We start from the raw sequence: 16,580 nt of genomic DNA on the forward strand, positions 1-16,580 counted from the left end.
ATGAGAATTATGATGGAAAATTGGCTTTGCCAAACACGATTTGCATAATACTTGCATATTATTCACTGGTCTAATAGTAGCACTGTGTGTTGAGTGCATTGATGAGTCTGATGAGGACAAAAAAATATAAGAAAATTGTGCTCTCGTATCGCTTGGTGGTAGAGATCAAAAGATCATATCTATTTATATATTTATAAAAATGTGTACTTTGAAGTGAACTATAAGTTGCTTTAGATAAAAGTGTCTGCCAAATGCATAAACGTAATAAAATTACAATTGTAAGAATGCAGGTATTAAAGGGAACTAACAAATTAAGAAACACAGTATTGGCTACCAAAATAAAGAATACAGACAGAAGTGCTCTTAAAATATTGTAATCTGTTTAATGTGCATTAAAACACAGCATTCAGGCTGATACACAGTCAGATCTAAAGAGGAGAATAGATCGCTCCTCTACGTGAGCTCTCAGAGCAGTACACACCAAAAGATCTCAACACACGCTCATAATGTGCCGTCATAACATGTCCACAGAACAAGCACATGTCATGTTCTGTCGCTTGGAGATTTCTGATGCGCAAACATCAGAGACCTACGCATATATACTTCATCTATATTTGACAGAAAAATAAAGTATGAGATTTTGCCAAAAAGAATCATAAAAATCTAAAGGCAAAAAAACACATAAGTTATAACTTAACAATCCTCGTCACCTTTTCTATTTTATGACATACATTCTGTTTATCTCCAAAACAAGTATATAATACATACTCACTTGAGCATCTTAATCATTGACAGCTCCAACAAAAATATATAATCTATGTATTTAAGTGGATACAGTAGGTTTGCAATCTCACAATATGAACAATACAGTGTAGTTCATATGTATAGTATAGCAACATCATTGTGCTCTGCAAGATCGCATTCGAAGAGCACTGGTAATGATACAGAAACACCTGTGCAGTGTTTCCTTCCCATAATCAGATTGAAAGGACATTGTCTTATATATAGAGAAAAGTGATTGACCCAAAAACTATCTCCACCTCTTTATATTTATATTAATACAGCACTGTGTAGGAGGACACAATGGAGGTGGATACGCTTGGCATGGACACAATGTTCCATTATAAGACTCTAGAGTGCAAAACACGTGATGTAACATCTTTAAAAAACGAAATGTATCATTTTAAAGAAATTGGGCTGGTAATACTTTCCTCTCGAGAATAAAATGTGAGAAAAAATATTCTGGTGCCAGGTAAAAAGCCTGACTTTATATTTGTCTAAATGCTTTATTCAGAACTGAATGCTGCCACTCATATGGATATATATTTATGGTACACATAAATAAATTAACAGACATAAAACCAAGCTATATTATACATGCTAAAATTAAAAGTTATGGACAGTACTCTACACATAAAATTATCATACTTTAATCCTCATTCAACAATAGGCACTGAGATTTTTTTTATTAATTCCTATAAACATAAACAGTACACAGAGGCTTTGTTTAGGGGTGTTCATTTTGGCTTCATAAAATCTTTTGTGGAAAATTAAAGGCTATAAAGTATATATACACATAGTTTAAAATACCTTTGTCCACCTATCAGACATACAATGTTTGCTCATTTTAAAAAGGGAAATTTAAGGTTTTAAGTGTTTTGAGTGGGTCAGCGTGATGTGTTGAACATAATTGGCTACCTTCGGTCGTTCGTGTTCCCTCTTCTGGCTATTTTGCTACATTTTTTGTTTGACTGAACTCAAATTCATACACAAACAAAAAATAAACAAATTGATTTAACTAGCCAAGTTGATCCTCATATTGCTTCCTGAAACAGTCACCAGCAGGGAAGAAATCCCAGCATCTCTCCTGATACATCTTCCACACATATGACTCCTACAAAGAGTGACAAATAAAGCATTATAGTTACAATTACAATTTCTAAACTTCATATTTTATTTATGTAAATCTAAAATTTTCAAATAAACTAAAAAGACAATATGGACCTGTCCTGTGTGCTCCGTTTCGTCTTTATTGATTAAATACATCAGGAAGAACCTGCGGATCAGATGAGAACACACATTTATTTCACATTCATCTCACTGCTATTTAAACATTAAAATGTTTTAAATACACTCACATGTAATTGGCTAAATTGTGCTCTTCCATCGTATGCGTTTCAAAGCCGTGCGGCGTCGAGTCAAAATAGTCGCTTCCGATTCCGCAGATGAAGCACTTAGTCTGTAAAAACCCAAGAAAATGATCACTCAAATCACTAAAAACATTAAAAACAAGCATTGCCATCTAAATCTGTGTGCTTATTAAATATATTATTTGGTGATCATACCTCCATGTCTTCTCTGACCTGCTCCTGTTGATCTCTCAGCTCACCAAAAGCATCAATGATCAGACCTGCACACAACACAAATCGCATTTCATGACACAAAATGAATATCTTTCCATATACCGCATCTACACCTTGAGATGTTCCTCACCCTGAATGATGGCCAGCAGAATGACGATGACAAAAAAGAAGAAGGTGATGTCAAAGACCACACGATAAAGTTCATACTCGTCCCCGGCCGGATCCTCGATCTCGTCTCCTATACCACCACCGGCTCGCACACCAACGTACATGTGGAACAGATAACACTGACAGAGGAGATGGGCCATTAGACGTGAAACAAGAAGCTATTTGTACCAAACGCGTACACACGTGCACCACGTACTGTCATCATGTCATCACACTTCATATCCGGTTCATCTTCATCCTCGCTCATGTTGTAGAACTTTCGGAAGAAGTTGAAGGCCACCACGGTGTAGAGGTAGACCACCACGGCCAGCAGACCCACCGTCATCAGCAGCTAAACCACAGTTGCCATTAGCATTAACAACTATATCAACGACTGGGTTAAGATAAATCTGTGATCATCTCTTTACCTGTTTGCCATTGTGGGTTACAGAGGACAGGATGGTGCGCAGGGTTTTAACACCCATGGCGATGTCCAGCAGATGACAGGCAAAGAAGAAATTATTATAGTGGCCAAGCAAGGACATAACCAGATACCAGACCAGGTACAAGAACGTCTGGAAGATAGCAGGATAATACAGATTAATAACATACATTTTATAAGTTGAGTATATTTCAAATAAAAAAATTGTAAGAAACTCACATTATCAGTAAACACGACACCATTTTTCCAGATCTGGTACTTGATGTCGATAGACGTCAACCTGTGGATTCAAAAATGTTCATTTATGTTTATATTGAAAATACGAATTCCCCATTTTCTATTTTATTTTAGCATTTCATACCAAGTCAACATTGAGGGATCAGGCTGAGGTTTCTTCTCGTGTGTCATGGCGCTGACATCAAGAGACGCCAGATCCATTCCTAGTAGTTCAGCAATTCTTTCTCTGCCGTAGATGTCGCCATATTTCTCTAGCACCTGCAAATCGACACACGGATAAGATAAATCGATTTAAAAATATATAATCATGCATATCATGCGCAAGGGTGTGCAGAACGTTCCTAACCTTTCTTTTTACAAATTTGTCCCAGTAGTTGTTTGGGAAAGACCTGCGCAAAAGATAAAAGAAATGACATTTTGGCATACAGTCGTGAAAATTCATTCCCAAATGCTAATAGAGTAGAATGGTTTGTCTCTTACGGAGTGTTGAGGACCATTCTGTCCCATTGACCTTTGATGTCATCATCCTCCGGTTGCTCAGTCACATACAGACCATCGAACTCCAGTTTACGAGCCAGTTCCTTTTCCCGCTTAAAGATGACCAAAGGAACCTGGACAGGTCCAAACAGATTTCAGTGTCAATTATTCAAACTACGGCTAAAATGTATTCAGTGGACAACCATTTTTATTTTGGTCACTTTTTACAGTTTTATGCAGTAGATATGATAGCTTTATGGTGCCTTAGTGTGAGCTGCTGACCTTCAGACAGTTGTAGCCAATGATACAGAGGAAGGAGATGATGGTGTGTACAATAGAAAGGAAGGACAAGGCGGGTTGCATATATCCAGTGCTCTCCTCCAGGAAGTAATAGACGAATCCTTCGTCCTCCTCTTCCTCTCCATTCTCCTCCATTCCTGAACCTTCAGGCTCTCCACCGGAGCCATCAAACACACCAGAGCCTTCAAATACACCAGAACCCTCAAACATAGCCGAACCCTCTACCTCCTCTTCGCCAAGGGGGCTATCAGAGACCTAAAGGACACATTAATCATTATGTTGACTTCATTTTGAGTACATTCTGGCAGGAAGTTGGGCATGTGATGGCGCTTATGCAAAGTAAAGCATTTGATTGCACCAACCTTGTAGAAGAGCAAAATGAAGTTCAGTGCAAAGGCAATAAAGAGAGCCAGGAAACGCAGGTTGTAGAAATTACGAGACAGATAGTTCTAGAAGCAAAGAAATGGGGGTAAACTTATAGGAGGAGTTTGAATTAAAAGTGATATATAAAAATATACATTTCGAAAACGTAACTACCATGAATTTGTTTCTTTGGACGTCAAGTTCATTCCAGATTTCGGAGCCTTCTTTTTCTTCTTTCTTGCCTTTCTTTGCTGTTGCCTTTGTCTTTATTTCCTCTTCACATTTCTCCTCTGGCTCACCTTCAGCCTCCTTCTCGGCTTTCTCTCCATTTTCAGTACTTTAAAAGACAAAGAAGAATATGTCTAAGCAACAAAAGTCTGGTAATGCTGGTAGCCCTAGGTGTTTGCGATAAACATCACAAATCTGCACATGATTCTGAAATGAATTGTTACTTATTTTGTGACTGGTTATATGTTTCTCTTTCACTCACTCTGCTTTTTCTTGTTCTGGGGGAGCTTCTTCTTCTTTTTCTTCAACTTTCTCCTCCTCTACCACCTCTGGCTCTCCTTCTTCACCCACCTGAAAAACACCCCATCATACTCAAATTGATGCATTTAAAAATGAATGAAACATAATCAAGGAGAAAGGTGTGAACAGTTCACATGCTTGCATTCTTTCATCTGTGCCTCACCAGCTTTCTCTTAAGCAGTGGGCTTCCTTCTGGAGTTGGAGGTTCTTCTGGCTCAGTTTCTCCCATGTCTCCAAGTCCACCATGGGGACCAAACCCAGGCCTTCCACCGTCATCCTCTTCCCCATCTTCTTCTTCTGCCTCTCTTCCTCCTGCTCCCTCCTCACCCTCTCCGGTTCCACCTGCTTCTTGAACTTTTCTTGCTCCTGGCTCAGGGGGAAGGTCACCGTGCACCTCGTCTTGAGTTGGGTCAGGCATGTTAGTCAAAATCTCGGTCAACGTCATCTTCTTCGCCCCCTCCACTAGACCGCCTCCAAAGAGGGTGTTCCAGATGAGCATGAAGAAGCCTTTGCAAACGGTGTAGATAAAATGTAGGATGCCAAAGAGAACTGTGTAAAGTAACATCACCAGGCCAACAATCATGTCCTTAATGGTCATCTTCCTGATTTTGCGGTAACGGCGTCTGAGATTACGGAATGTGAAGAGGTTTAAGAAGTTCACAACGCTCTTGATGAAGTCTGCAAATGCTGAGCTGGATTCAGGTGGACCTTCTTCTCCGTTCCCTTCCTCTCCTTCTGCATGTCCTCCACCACCGCTCTCCTCCTCTTCTTCTTCATCCTCATCCTCAACTACTTCCTCTTCCTGCTCAGAGATCTGCGAGGCTATGTTCATCTCAAAAATGGTGTCCTCGCAGAAGTTCACAAAGAGCTCCATCTTCTCAGATTCCCCACCCTCGTTGACCACATCAAAGATGAACTGCCGCTTCGACTCTCTGACCTGAGGCATCTCCCACTGGTTGCGATTGGCTTCGCTGATTTCAAAGTAAATGCGCTCAATCCTCTTGCTGGCACCCATGATCTCGATACGGCCCAGGAAGGGGCGGAAATAGTTCAGCACGCTCTCGGCCTGCTCGAGGAAATTCTGCAGGCGAGTGTCGTGGGGAACGTGCTCGGAAAGGTTGGTGAGCAGCACGGCAATGTTGAAGCCAATGTCCTTGGCTGGTTCCTGAAAGCGATCGGCAAACTCCTCAAAATTGATCATCTCATTCTCATCAGCCTCAGAGCAAGACAGGAGGAACTGGATCTCAGATGGACTGTACTGCTTTTGACTGTCCATTGCTTTGGAGAAGTCCTTCTTGGAGATAAGGCCACGCGGGTCTGTTACGTAGTCACGGAAGGCATCTGATGCCACGATATCCTTCAGTTTGAGGAACATGTCGAAGAATTTGAGAATCATCTCCACGTTGCTGGATGACTCAACCAACATGTCAACCATCTGGCGAGCAATTGTGCCATTCACAACATTTCCTTTAAAAAAGCAAGAAACAGCAAATGCCTTAGCCAATTTATATATCATCGTGAAAGTTTAATCGGATGAAAAGTTATCTCTTACCCTCCAGTAGAGAGAGAAGCATGACCACCATATCCTTCTGGAGATCGAGAAGCTCCTTCAAAAGACCAATTTGACTTGAATCCTGTGATCACATTTCAAACACAAAAAAGTAACACGTTATTTACATATTCTCTCAGACCCTCAAAGTTGGAGATTACAAAAAGCCATTTTGGTTTAAGGTAATTTGGGTTTAAATTGTTGAACCTGGAACACTGTAGACTTTAGTGGTATGATATTCACCATCACCACAGAACCAATAATGCAACTGCATCAAAGAAAGCCATCCTACACCTGAAGCTTTCAATGGCATATCTAGCAAATATTTAGGGGTGCAGGAATCCCCTAAGAAAATAACCATGTTTTTTTGTAGTAAAACCGTAGAAACCATGTGTTTTGTCATATTGTTGACCAATGGTTAAATCAATGTTTTACTACAGTAACCATGGTTTAACCATTGTTTGTGTAGCAAACCCATGGTTATTTTGTGGTAACCATGGTTTAACTATAGTAACCAGTGTTGGGTGTAACTAGTTACTAACTTTTCCCTTAAAAAAGTAAAGGGATTAATAATTGTAATTTAATTACACATAAAATTAAACTAAATACTGTGTACTATTGAACAAATATATTTACAATGTGAAAAATTGCAGCATGAAGTTAAAACAACTTGGTTTTGCAAGTCAATTCAACCTACTATTTTAAGGTTTGAAAGTTGACATAACTTATAAAATCAAGTTGAAATTGTTTTACTGAATTTTTTACGTTAAAGTATGTGTTGATTTGACAAAAATGCTGCACATTTTTTACAGTGTAATACAATAGTGGATTTAACATCAAAATGTATAGTCTAACGTTAAAATGTATGTAATGTTTTATGTGTCCTTCTCACTTTAAATACTTTGGTGAGTTAATAAGAATAATGGTAACACTCTAGTGTAGTTTCTAATTCTCACTATTAACTAGTTGGGTATTAGTATTAATTTTACTGAGATATTGGTTGTTTATTACTACCTTAAAAGCACATATTAATGCCTGATTTTGCAAAACCTTATTTTGGATGCTTAATCCTACCCAATTCCTACAAATACTTAAACTTAACGACTATGTTTCAATAATCAGGAGTATATTGAGGCAAAAGTAGTTAATAGTTAGTTAATAGTGAGAATTGGACCAGTGTGACCAGAATAATTTATGTACTTTCATATGATTTATTTGAGCCATTTCAAGCCTAACTTTGTATCATTTACTCTTTTTGGAGAGAGTCATTTGTGAATGATTAAAAATGTAATTAGTACCTAGTAATCCATTACTTTTTAAGTAACTTATCCAACACTGATAGTAACCATTGTTTTTTTGGTTTGAACTGTACTGTAGTAAAACCATGGTTTATTTTCATAAGGGGGAGCACTACTGGGACAAAGTCTGTCCCGCTCTCAGCTTACCTCAGCATGAGTTCTACTCCAGAAATGATCCTGGGTTTGCATTTATAAACAAACACAAAGAATCACATACTATAACCTGCGATTGGACTATTGCATGGATATACAGTATATATTGTAAATAGAGGGATGAATAAAGCCAGAGCAGAGGCAAATGTACCCAAACAACTATGACAATTTATGGCATAATGCACTGTGACACCTTCCCTTCGTTTTGGACCTACCGAAGATCAAGACTGGTTTGACGATTAGTTTAATTCAAAATGAATAGAAACAGATGCTTGTAGTGGCCTAATAAGAATCTAAAGCAAAATATCTGCAAGAGCATTAAAAACAAACTTGTCACGTGCTGACACATATGACAGATACAAGCAGTGGGAGAGAAAAAGAGAGAAAGTGTGTGTGTGTGTGGATGCAGCGCAGTGTGTAAGATGGAGCAAAAACAAGAATCCTTACGCCTTCTCGGAGTCCAGGGTCAGGGATCTGGCGGGGTTACACATCAGAATAAAAATGTTACCCATCAACATTTTTAACACATTTTTGTATTGATCTCATCACCTCTCTCTGATACTTTTAATCATTTGAGATATTTTCAGTTTTTGTCCAGACAATTAAATGACTTTACACATTTTAAAGCTTACACAGGAAACAGAATCTGTACAAAGTTTAATAAAAGTGAATAAAAGATTGAGCTGTTTATAGTTCTATAAGGTAATACCCAAATATATAACTGTGTGGGTTAAACTTGGTTGGTGTAATTTGCAGTAATCTGTGTAAAGTCAATGTTTACTATCGACTATTAGTCACACTAACTAAACTAACTGTAAGAGTGGGAGAGATTTGATATTGTGTAATACAAAAATGCACTGGATACACGGATTCAGATGTGTAACAACATTACAACAGAATCAAACAACACAGCAAAAAGGTTATCATAGGAAGACACAGTTAAAAGGTTCACTCACATTAAGTTATGCATAAACACTCATAGCACAGTCCATACATTAACATCACACTACTGGACATCAAACATTTATATACTCTCTGTGTCAAGCCAGGATTAAACAAACGATTTGATTGTTAATGTAAAACAGACACTCACAAGCTACTCATTAATCTTCAGTCATAATGGTAAAAAATTAACAAACAACAGTTGGAATAAAAGCGATCAATATAATGACCTTTATCAGTATTGTTAGGGGTTTGTGTGCAACACATTAACCACTGTACCTGGGCGAGCTTCATCATCATGTGTGCAAACACGTGCAGGAAACCCACCACAGCGTCCCACAACCTGCTGTGGGCTAGAGACTGCTGGTTACCCGTGCAGGGACCCTGTTGGGTAGAAACAAAGAAGAAGGGTGATAAAGAGAGAAATGAGAGTTCATAAAGTTCGTGACATCACAGAGCACCTGCAGCAGAGTGATGATGTCAGTATATTACCTGTATGTACTCAGTCAGGCTGTTGAAGACCTGCTTTGCGACTGTCATGGCTTTAGAGAAGTTTCTTTTTCCTGGTTCATCAATTATGTCTTTCCCTGAGTAATACCAGTAGAAGTCACTGATAGATTCCTGTGATGAAACACAAAGGTTTGATTTCAATATAAAAATAAACAAATGCCAATATTAGATTTTTTACTATTTTTGACTAATATGTGGAGCTACAGGCAGCCAGGTGAGAGTGAGGTTTAGTCAGGTTGTACCTGCAGTCTGAGCAAATAGTCAACAGTGCAGATGATGATGTTAATTGTGGTTGTGCTGCCCGTCTGTGTACGCAGATAGTTCTGGAAATCTGGGGGAAGACAGTGCCTTTAAATACTTATCTGAAAAGGGTTCATCAAAAATAAAAACTGCTATGTGGAAATCAAGTAGTTTTGGTCCACCAGGATATAATCTGAGATGTTTTTGGAGCATATTTTAGCACTAAAACATCAGATTCCCTTTTTTTTTAAAGCTGGATTTGTCCAAAGACAATAAAGAGAGAACAGAGGTGGTGGTTTCAACAGCTTTCATCTGCAGCTGCGATCTCAGGAAACTCACCGTTGTTGTGGCCCTCACAGAGCAGTTGCAGGAAGCGGAAGAGGTCGCAAGTGAATTCATCATCCGCCATCACTTTCTCCTCTAAATGGGGACAAGTGCACAAACACACAAACATACATCATAAGCATTGCAGAAGAAACCCAGCAGAGGAGTGTTTTACTCTGTTAGTGACTACAGATGTCAACTTAACCCTAACAAAGTCAAAGAAAGGTCATGTGTCACCAGTCTTATTTTGATAAAGACGATCAATTAAAGGGACACTCCACTTTTTTTGAAAAAAGGCTTATTTTCCAGCTCCCCTAGAGTTAAACATTAGATTTTTATCGTTTTGGAATCCATTCAGCTGATCTCCAGGTCTGGCGCTACCAATTTTAGCATAGCTTAGCATAATCCATTGAATCTGATTAGACCATTAGCATCGTGCTAAAAAATAACCAAAGAGTTTCGATATTTTTCCTATTTAAAACTTGACTCTTCTGTAGTTACATCGTGTACTAAGAAATTAAAGAAAATTAAAAGTTGTGATTTTCTAGGCCGATATGGTTAGGAGCTATACTCTCATTCTGGTGTTATAATCAAGGACTTTGCTGCCGTAACATGGCTGCAGCAGGCGTTGTGATATTACGCAGCACCTGAAAATAGTCCCCTGCTATTGAAAGATACTAAGGAGACTATTTTCGGGCAGTGCGTAATATCACTACGCCTGCTGCAGCCATGTTATAGCAGCAAAGTCCCTGATTATTATGCCAGAATGAGAGTATAGTCCTAGCCATATCACCAAGAAAATCGCAAATTTTCTGTCGTTGTTAGTACAAACTACAGAAGAGTCAAGTTTTAAATAGGAAAAATATCAAAACTCTTTGGTTATTTTTTTAGCACGATGCTAATAGTCTAATCATATTCAATGGATTATGCTAAGCTATGCTAAAAGTGGTAGCACCAGACCTGGAGAACAGCTGAATAGATTCAAAAACGGTATAAATCAAATGTTTAACTATGGGGAGCTGGAAAATGAGCATATTTTCAAAAAAATGTGGGGTTTCTATTTAAAGGAATAGTTCAGCCAAAATGAAAAATCTGTCATAATTTATGCACTCTCATGTTGTCAAATAAAGATATTTTGAGGGAGGCACCATTCACTTACATAGTATTCTTCTTTCTCATGAAGTCAATGGTGCTTTTGATTGGTGTGGTTACAACCATTCCTCAAAATATCTTCCTTTGTGTTTATCAGAACAAAGACATTTATACAGGTTTATAACAACATGAGAGGGAGTAAATGATGACATAATTGTAATTTTTCTCTTTGAGAGAACAATTTGCTTCCCAAAATAAATTGCCAAAAAGTAATGAAATACTGCATATCATTCAAAATCCATAAGAACAGAAGAGGCATTTGGATTTAAAACAATATTTCTATTAATGTAATACGTGATCTGTGAGTATCACTTCATAACACTTTCAGCCTCCATTAGGATGTTAGTATGACCTGCTATGGCACATCCATTTAGCTTGGTCACTGCAGAGCAGACCAGCAAAAGTGAAAAGGGAGGCAGAAAGCTGGGCTAACAACACAAAAAGCCTGATGGATCACACATTATATCCATTTTAAACAGACAAACATTAATGAATTGACTTATAAACACCATTAAAAGATAAACACATTTACAGGTATATGTACAGAACATGGATAAACGACGCAACTTGACAACATGATGATGGAGCAGTGATACTCATTATTTGTACAGAGACAAAAACACAACAGATATGAGGCGCTGAGCCCTCACACAGACACACAAGCATGCCAAACAGATCTACTGCACTCCACAATATTTTGGAGAAGCCAGAAGAGGTCGGAGCCTTGGTGGATTATAGGTCAAATTTTTTGCTGGATATGTCATGGGATGAGAGGCTAAAGTCTCACATACTGTAGATGATAACATAAAAATGTTACAGGATCTTTTTGTAGCAATGTTTTACTTTGAGACAAAATGAATTTTTATAAATGTAAATTTTCTCTGAATACAGTAGGGAGAAAGACATAATCTACACAGTCTCACCCCATGGCGTCAATATTTGACGACACTTGACCATGCGTCAATATTTTTTGACGAACTGGGGACTTCAATACTATTACGTCCGTTGCATTCTCTTTCTTATTTTCTTACCATTTTCGCGTCGGTTTAGGGTTAGATTACGCAAAATTAAACAGTGTACGCGAAATTAAACAGTGTACGCGAAATTAAACAGTTGTCACCTGGCGTTGGGGTTAGAGTTAGGTACGCGAAATTAAACAGTTGTCACCTGGCGTTGGGGTTAGAGTTAGGTTTGGGTAGGGATGTCATTATGTAAATCTAACCCTAAACCGACGCGAAAATGGTAAGAAAATAGGAAAGAGAATGCAACGGACGTAATAGTATTGAAGTCCCCAGTTCGTCAAAAAATGACGCGAAAGGTATACCCTCCGCGTCAACATATTGACGCATGGTCAAGTGTCGTCAAATATTGACGCCATGGGGTGAGACTGGGTTGACATAATACATTTCATACATATAACAGCGGTTTAGTACACAGAAGTCCGATATTGAGTATCTGAAAAATGAGGTTAGCTATTAAACATGTATAAAACATTTTTAAAATGAAAAAAGCTGCATTGAAAAACACAAAAAGTAAACTTACATAAACAAATATAGACACATTACGTGTAACAAACTTTAAAGAATGCACAGCTATGTTCATTAACAAATATACCATTATTATAATTTATTATGTGATTTGTATTACATCATCGTCTCCTAGTTAATAGATAATATTTTTAAAAACTGGAAAAAACACTTAGTTATTATCACATACACCATCTTAATGTATACTTAGTGAGTATTCATAAACTCTATTAGTTTTAATACAAGGTTTGCTGTAATATGAGGGCCTTCACCTTGAAATGTCCTTCAACGCTTGAAAACTACGCTGGGTAATTTAATTCCCTTCCCACAGGGGATTTATTGTCAAACTAAATAAATCAATAACTTAATTCAATGAGGTTTTATAGAAAACAAACCTGGGCAAACTTTTGTAGAAAAAGGGAGATAAGGTTTAAATAACCACAAAAACATGACCATTGTTGTCCTATTGTGCCATATTTATGGCATCTCATTATTCAATAATTATGGCTTATTTCAGTGGGGTTGTGGAAGTTCACACAGTAGTTTTCTGAATCTGCAAATCATTTCAGTCGGTGAATGCTGGAGTTACAGTAGATCTGTAAATGAGCACTCAAAGAACCAAAGAAACTTTACAGCCATTGCTAACACAGCAGAACAAAGTGAATCATAAGATGTTTCAAGAAGATTTCTTTAAAAACAGAATTCAATAAGAGTTTCATAAGACATTTGACAGATCCATAATAAAACAACTATCGATATTTTTTTAAGAATCGCAAAGATGTAAAAACGACATAAAAACTTTGGCAATGACTGAAGAGTTTTCTTTCAAGTCCCCTTGAGTGCGAAATGAAATGCAGTTAAGCTACACGCCAAGGAAAAGGAGATCTTCACAAGAGCTAAAGAGTGGAGAAAGACAGGAGAAGATGGACAGAAGCGAAGAGGAAATAATGGTAATCATATAGAGACAAGATTATTTACCACGTTCTAGCTTGATGTCTGCAAAACAAGAGGAAGGAGAGGGGGGCATTTACAGGGGAGGTAATGGAGGTAGAGAGAGAAAGAGAGAGAGGGGCAATGAGTTGGACACTATAGGACTGTTGGTGTCTGGGATGGAAAATACAACAAACTAATATGAACAGATACTATGAGGGTTTAAGCAACAAATATAATGCATATTAAATATCTTAATCCTAAACATACAGGGTTTCCCAGACAGAGTTTATCCTAGTCCCAGACTAAAATGTGAGTGTATGCATGTTTGAGCTGCCTTAATTTTAAAACATCATGCAATGATATACAACCCCAAATCAGAAAAAGTTGGGACACTGTAGAAATTGTGAGTAAAAAAGGAATGGAATAATTTACAAATCTCTCTTATCTAACTTATATTTTATTTACAATAGAATATAAATAACATATCAAATGTAGAAAGTGAGACATTTTGAAATGTCATGCCAAATATTGGCTCATTTTGGATTTCATGAGAGCTAAACATTCCACAAAAGTTGGGACAGGTAGCAATAAGAGGCCAGAAAGGTTAAATGTACATATAAGGAACAGCTGGAGGAGGACCAATGTTTAGGAATAGGAATGTTCTAGTTGCTCAACTGTCTAAGGTCTTCTTTCTCGCATCTTTCTCTTTATGATGCGCCGAATGTTTTCTGTGGGTGACAGATCTGGACTGCAGGCTGGCCATTTCAGTACTCAGATCCTTCTTCTACGCAGTCTTGACGTTGTAATTGATGCAGTATGTGGTCTGGAATTATCATGTTGGAAACTGCAAGGTCTTCCTTGAAAGAGACGACCTCTGAATGGGAGCATATGTTGCTCTAAAACTTGGATAAACCTTTCAGCATTAATGGTGCCTTTCCACATGTGTAAGCTGCCCATGTCACACGCACTCATGCAACCCCAAACCATCAGAGATGCAGGTTTCTGAAATCAGCGCTAATAACAACTTGGGATGTTCTTGTCCTTTTTAGTCCGGATGAAATGGCGTCCCAGTTTTCCAAAAAGAACTTCAAATTTTGATTCGTCTGTGCACAGAAAAGTTTTCCACTTTGCCAAAGTGGAAAACCGCCTGCGCTTCTGGGTCGTGTTTAGATATGGCTTCTTGTTTGACCTATAGAGTTTTAGCCGGCAATGGCGAATGACATGGTGGATTGTGTTCACCGACAATGTTTTCTGGAAGTATTCCAGAGCCCATGTTATGATTTCCATTACAGTAGCATTCCTGTATGTGATGCAGTGCCGTCTAAGAGCCCGAAGATCACGGGCATCAAGTATGGTTTTCCAGCCTTGACCCTTACGCACAGAGATTGTTCCAGATTCTCTGAATCTTTGAATGATATTATGCACTGTAGATGATGATAACTTCAAGCTCTCTGCAATTTTTCTCTGAGAAACTCAGCAAAACTATTTTTCGCCGCAGCATTGGGGGAATTGGTGATTCTCTGCCCATCTTGACTTCTGACTCTGACAGGCTTTTTTATACCCAATCATGTTGCCAATTGACCTAATAAGTTGCAAATTACTTCTTAAGCTATTCCTTATATGTACATTTAACTTTTCTGGCCTCTTATTGCTACCTGTCCCAACTTATTTGGAATGTGTAGCTCTCATGAATTCCAAAATGAGCCAATTTTTGACATGACATTTCAAAATGTCTCACTTTCTACATTTGATATGTTATTTATATTCTATTTTAAATAAAATATAAGTTTATGAAATTTGTAAATTATTCCAATCCTTCTTTACTCACAATTTCTACAGTGTCCCAACTTTTTGTGATTTGGGGTTGTATCTTTACATATATACTGATATATCTTAGATGCACACCAGTAATGTTTATTTGTAAGGTATGTTTGTAAAAACGTCTTAAATGTCCTAATATAACTAAGGCCTAGTCCTGGACTAATCTAAACCCTCTCTGGGAAACTGCACCCAAGTGTTATAGATTTTTAGCATAATTAATTAATTAAAAATGAATAATCCTGATATAAAATATTTTTACAGAAAACCAAGATTTTTTTGCAGTGTGGGCATATAATATACCAACAATCTTTGCCAATAATTGGGTAGATATATACTTTATTGAATTCCTACATCCATTACGCCATTTCTTAAAAGGCCTGTTCACACCAATTTTACCCAACCAAAAACTTTTTTCACAGTACAAGCATTCACCCTGGGAATTTTCATCATACACCTGAAAGATTGTGGATATAACTGTTCAACATCACAACAATACATATAAAACAAAAAATAAAAACAACCTGCCCCAATTTTGAGTTGGTGTGAAAAGGTCTTTTAGGTCAAAAATACATCATAGACTCTATTAATAGGGAAGATGGAGGGGTGAAACTCACTTGTGCCCTCCTCCGACACCGTCCCAAGACCGTCTGCTTTATTCTGTCTCTCAAAAGCATTCAAGTCCAGAACACTATAAACAGACATTTAGTGAATTACTATTTCAAGAGACAAACTATTTACAATATATACACTTAAAGGAAAACACCACCGTTTTTCAATATTTTACTTTGTTCTTTACCTCAATTTAGACTAATGAATACATACCTATCTTTTTTCAATGCCTGCACTTAATCTTTGTACAGCCTGTCGTGAATGTGTTAGCATTTAGCCTAGCCCCATTCATTCCTTAGGATCCAAACAGGGATGAATTTAGAAGCCACCAAACACTTCCATGTTTTCCCTATTTAAAGACTGTTACATGAGTAGTTACACGAGTAAGTATGGTGGCACAAAACGTGGCGATTTTTTTTTAAGCGGAAAAAAATAAGAACTATATTGTATGACGGAAGAGCACGTCAACCCTGACTACTCCCCCTCTTGTTCAAACGTCCGTCAATATACTGTGCCGGAGTGCGAAGTGCTGCAAATAAAGTGTTTTTCCGCCATACAATATAGTTCTCATTTTTATCCGCTTAAAACATTGCCACGTTTTATTTTGTGCCACCATACTTTCTCGTGTAACTACTCATGTAACAGTTTTTAAATAGAGAAACATGG

General features: G+C 37.7%; 1 protein-coding gene across 8 annotated transcripts in view; it reads right to left on the minus strand.

Moving 5' to 3' along the window:
• Nucleotides 1–358: 358 nt before the first annotated feature.
• The window catches only part of ryr1b (ryanodine receptor 1b (skeletal)), an 86,249-nt gene continuing 70,027 nt past the window's right edge, over nt 359–16,580 (minus strand). For 4 of the 8 annotated variants that reach the window (XM_065283016.2, XM_065283015.2, XM_065283021.2 and 1 more), the window contains 23 exons: nt 15,920–15,993; nt 13,530–13,547; nt 9,889–9,969; nt 9,552–9,640; nt 9,292–9,420; nt 9,079–9,183; nt 6,410–6,491; nt 5,021–6,324; nt 4,820–4,908; nt 4,504–4,666; nt 4,329–4,415; nt 3,949–4,221; nt 3,670–3,800; nt 3,536–3,578; nt 3,314–3,447; nt 3,172–3,232; nt 2,939–3,085; nt 2,728–2,862; nt 2,494–2,650; nt 2,346–2,410; nt 2,139–2,239; nt 2,005–2,056; nt 359–1,894 (listed from right to left, as the gene is read on the minus strand). In XM_065283016.2, coding sequence (XP_065139088.1) covers nt 1,799–1,894; nt 2,005–2,056; nt 2,139–2,239; nt 2,346–2,410; nt 2,494–2,650; nt 2,728–2,862; nt 2,939–3,085; nt 3,172–3,232; nt 3,314–3,447; nt 3,536–3,578; nt 3,670–3,800; nt 3,949–4,221; nt 4,329–4,415; nt 4,504–4,666; nt 4,820–4,908; nt 5,021–6,324; nt 6,410–6,491; nt 9,079–9,183; nt 9,292–9,420; nt 9,552–9,640; nt 9,889–9,969; nt 13,530–13,547; nt 15,920–15,993 — 3,616 coding nt within the window. In that variant the 3' untranslated portion in view covers nt 359–1,798. Of the gene's footprint in view, nt 1,895–2,004; nt 2,057–2,138; nt 2,240–2,345; nt 2,411–2,493; nt 2,651–2,727; nt 2,863–2,938; nt 3,086–3,171; nt 3,233–3,313; nt 3,448–3,535; nt 3,579–3,669; nt 3,801–3,948; nt 4,222–4,328; nt 4,416–4,503; nt 4,667–4,819; nt 4,909–5,020; nt 6,325–6,409; nt 6,492–8,304; nt 8,332–9,078; nt 9,184–9,291; nt 9,421–9,551; nt 9,641–9,888; nt 9,970–13,529; nt 13,548–15,919; nt 15,994–16,580 lie in introns of all 8 variants that reach the window. The other 4 variants (XM_065283017.2, XM_065283014.2, XM_065283018.2 and 1 more) reach the window with 3 other exon arrangements.

The sequence above is a fragment of the Paramisgurnus dabryanus genome, chromosome 9 (genome assembly GCF_030506205.2).
Source record: "Paramisgurnus dabryanus chromosome 9, PD_genome_1.1, whole genome shotgun sequence".
Classification (NCBI taxonomy): Eukaryota; Metazoa; Chordata; class Actinopteri; order Cypriniformes; family Cobitidae; genus Paramisgurnus; species Paramisgurnus dabryanus.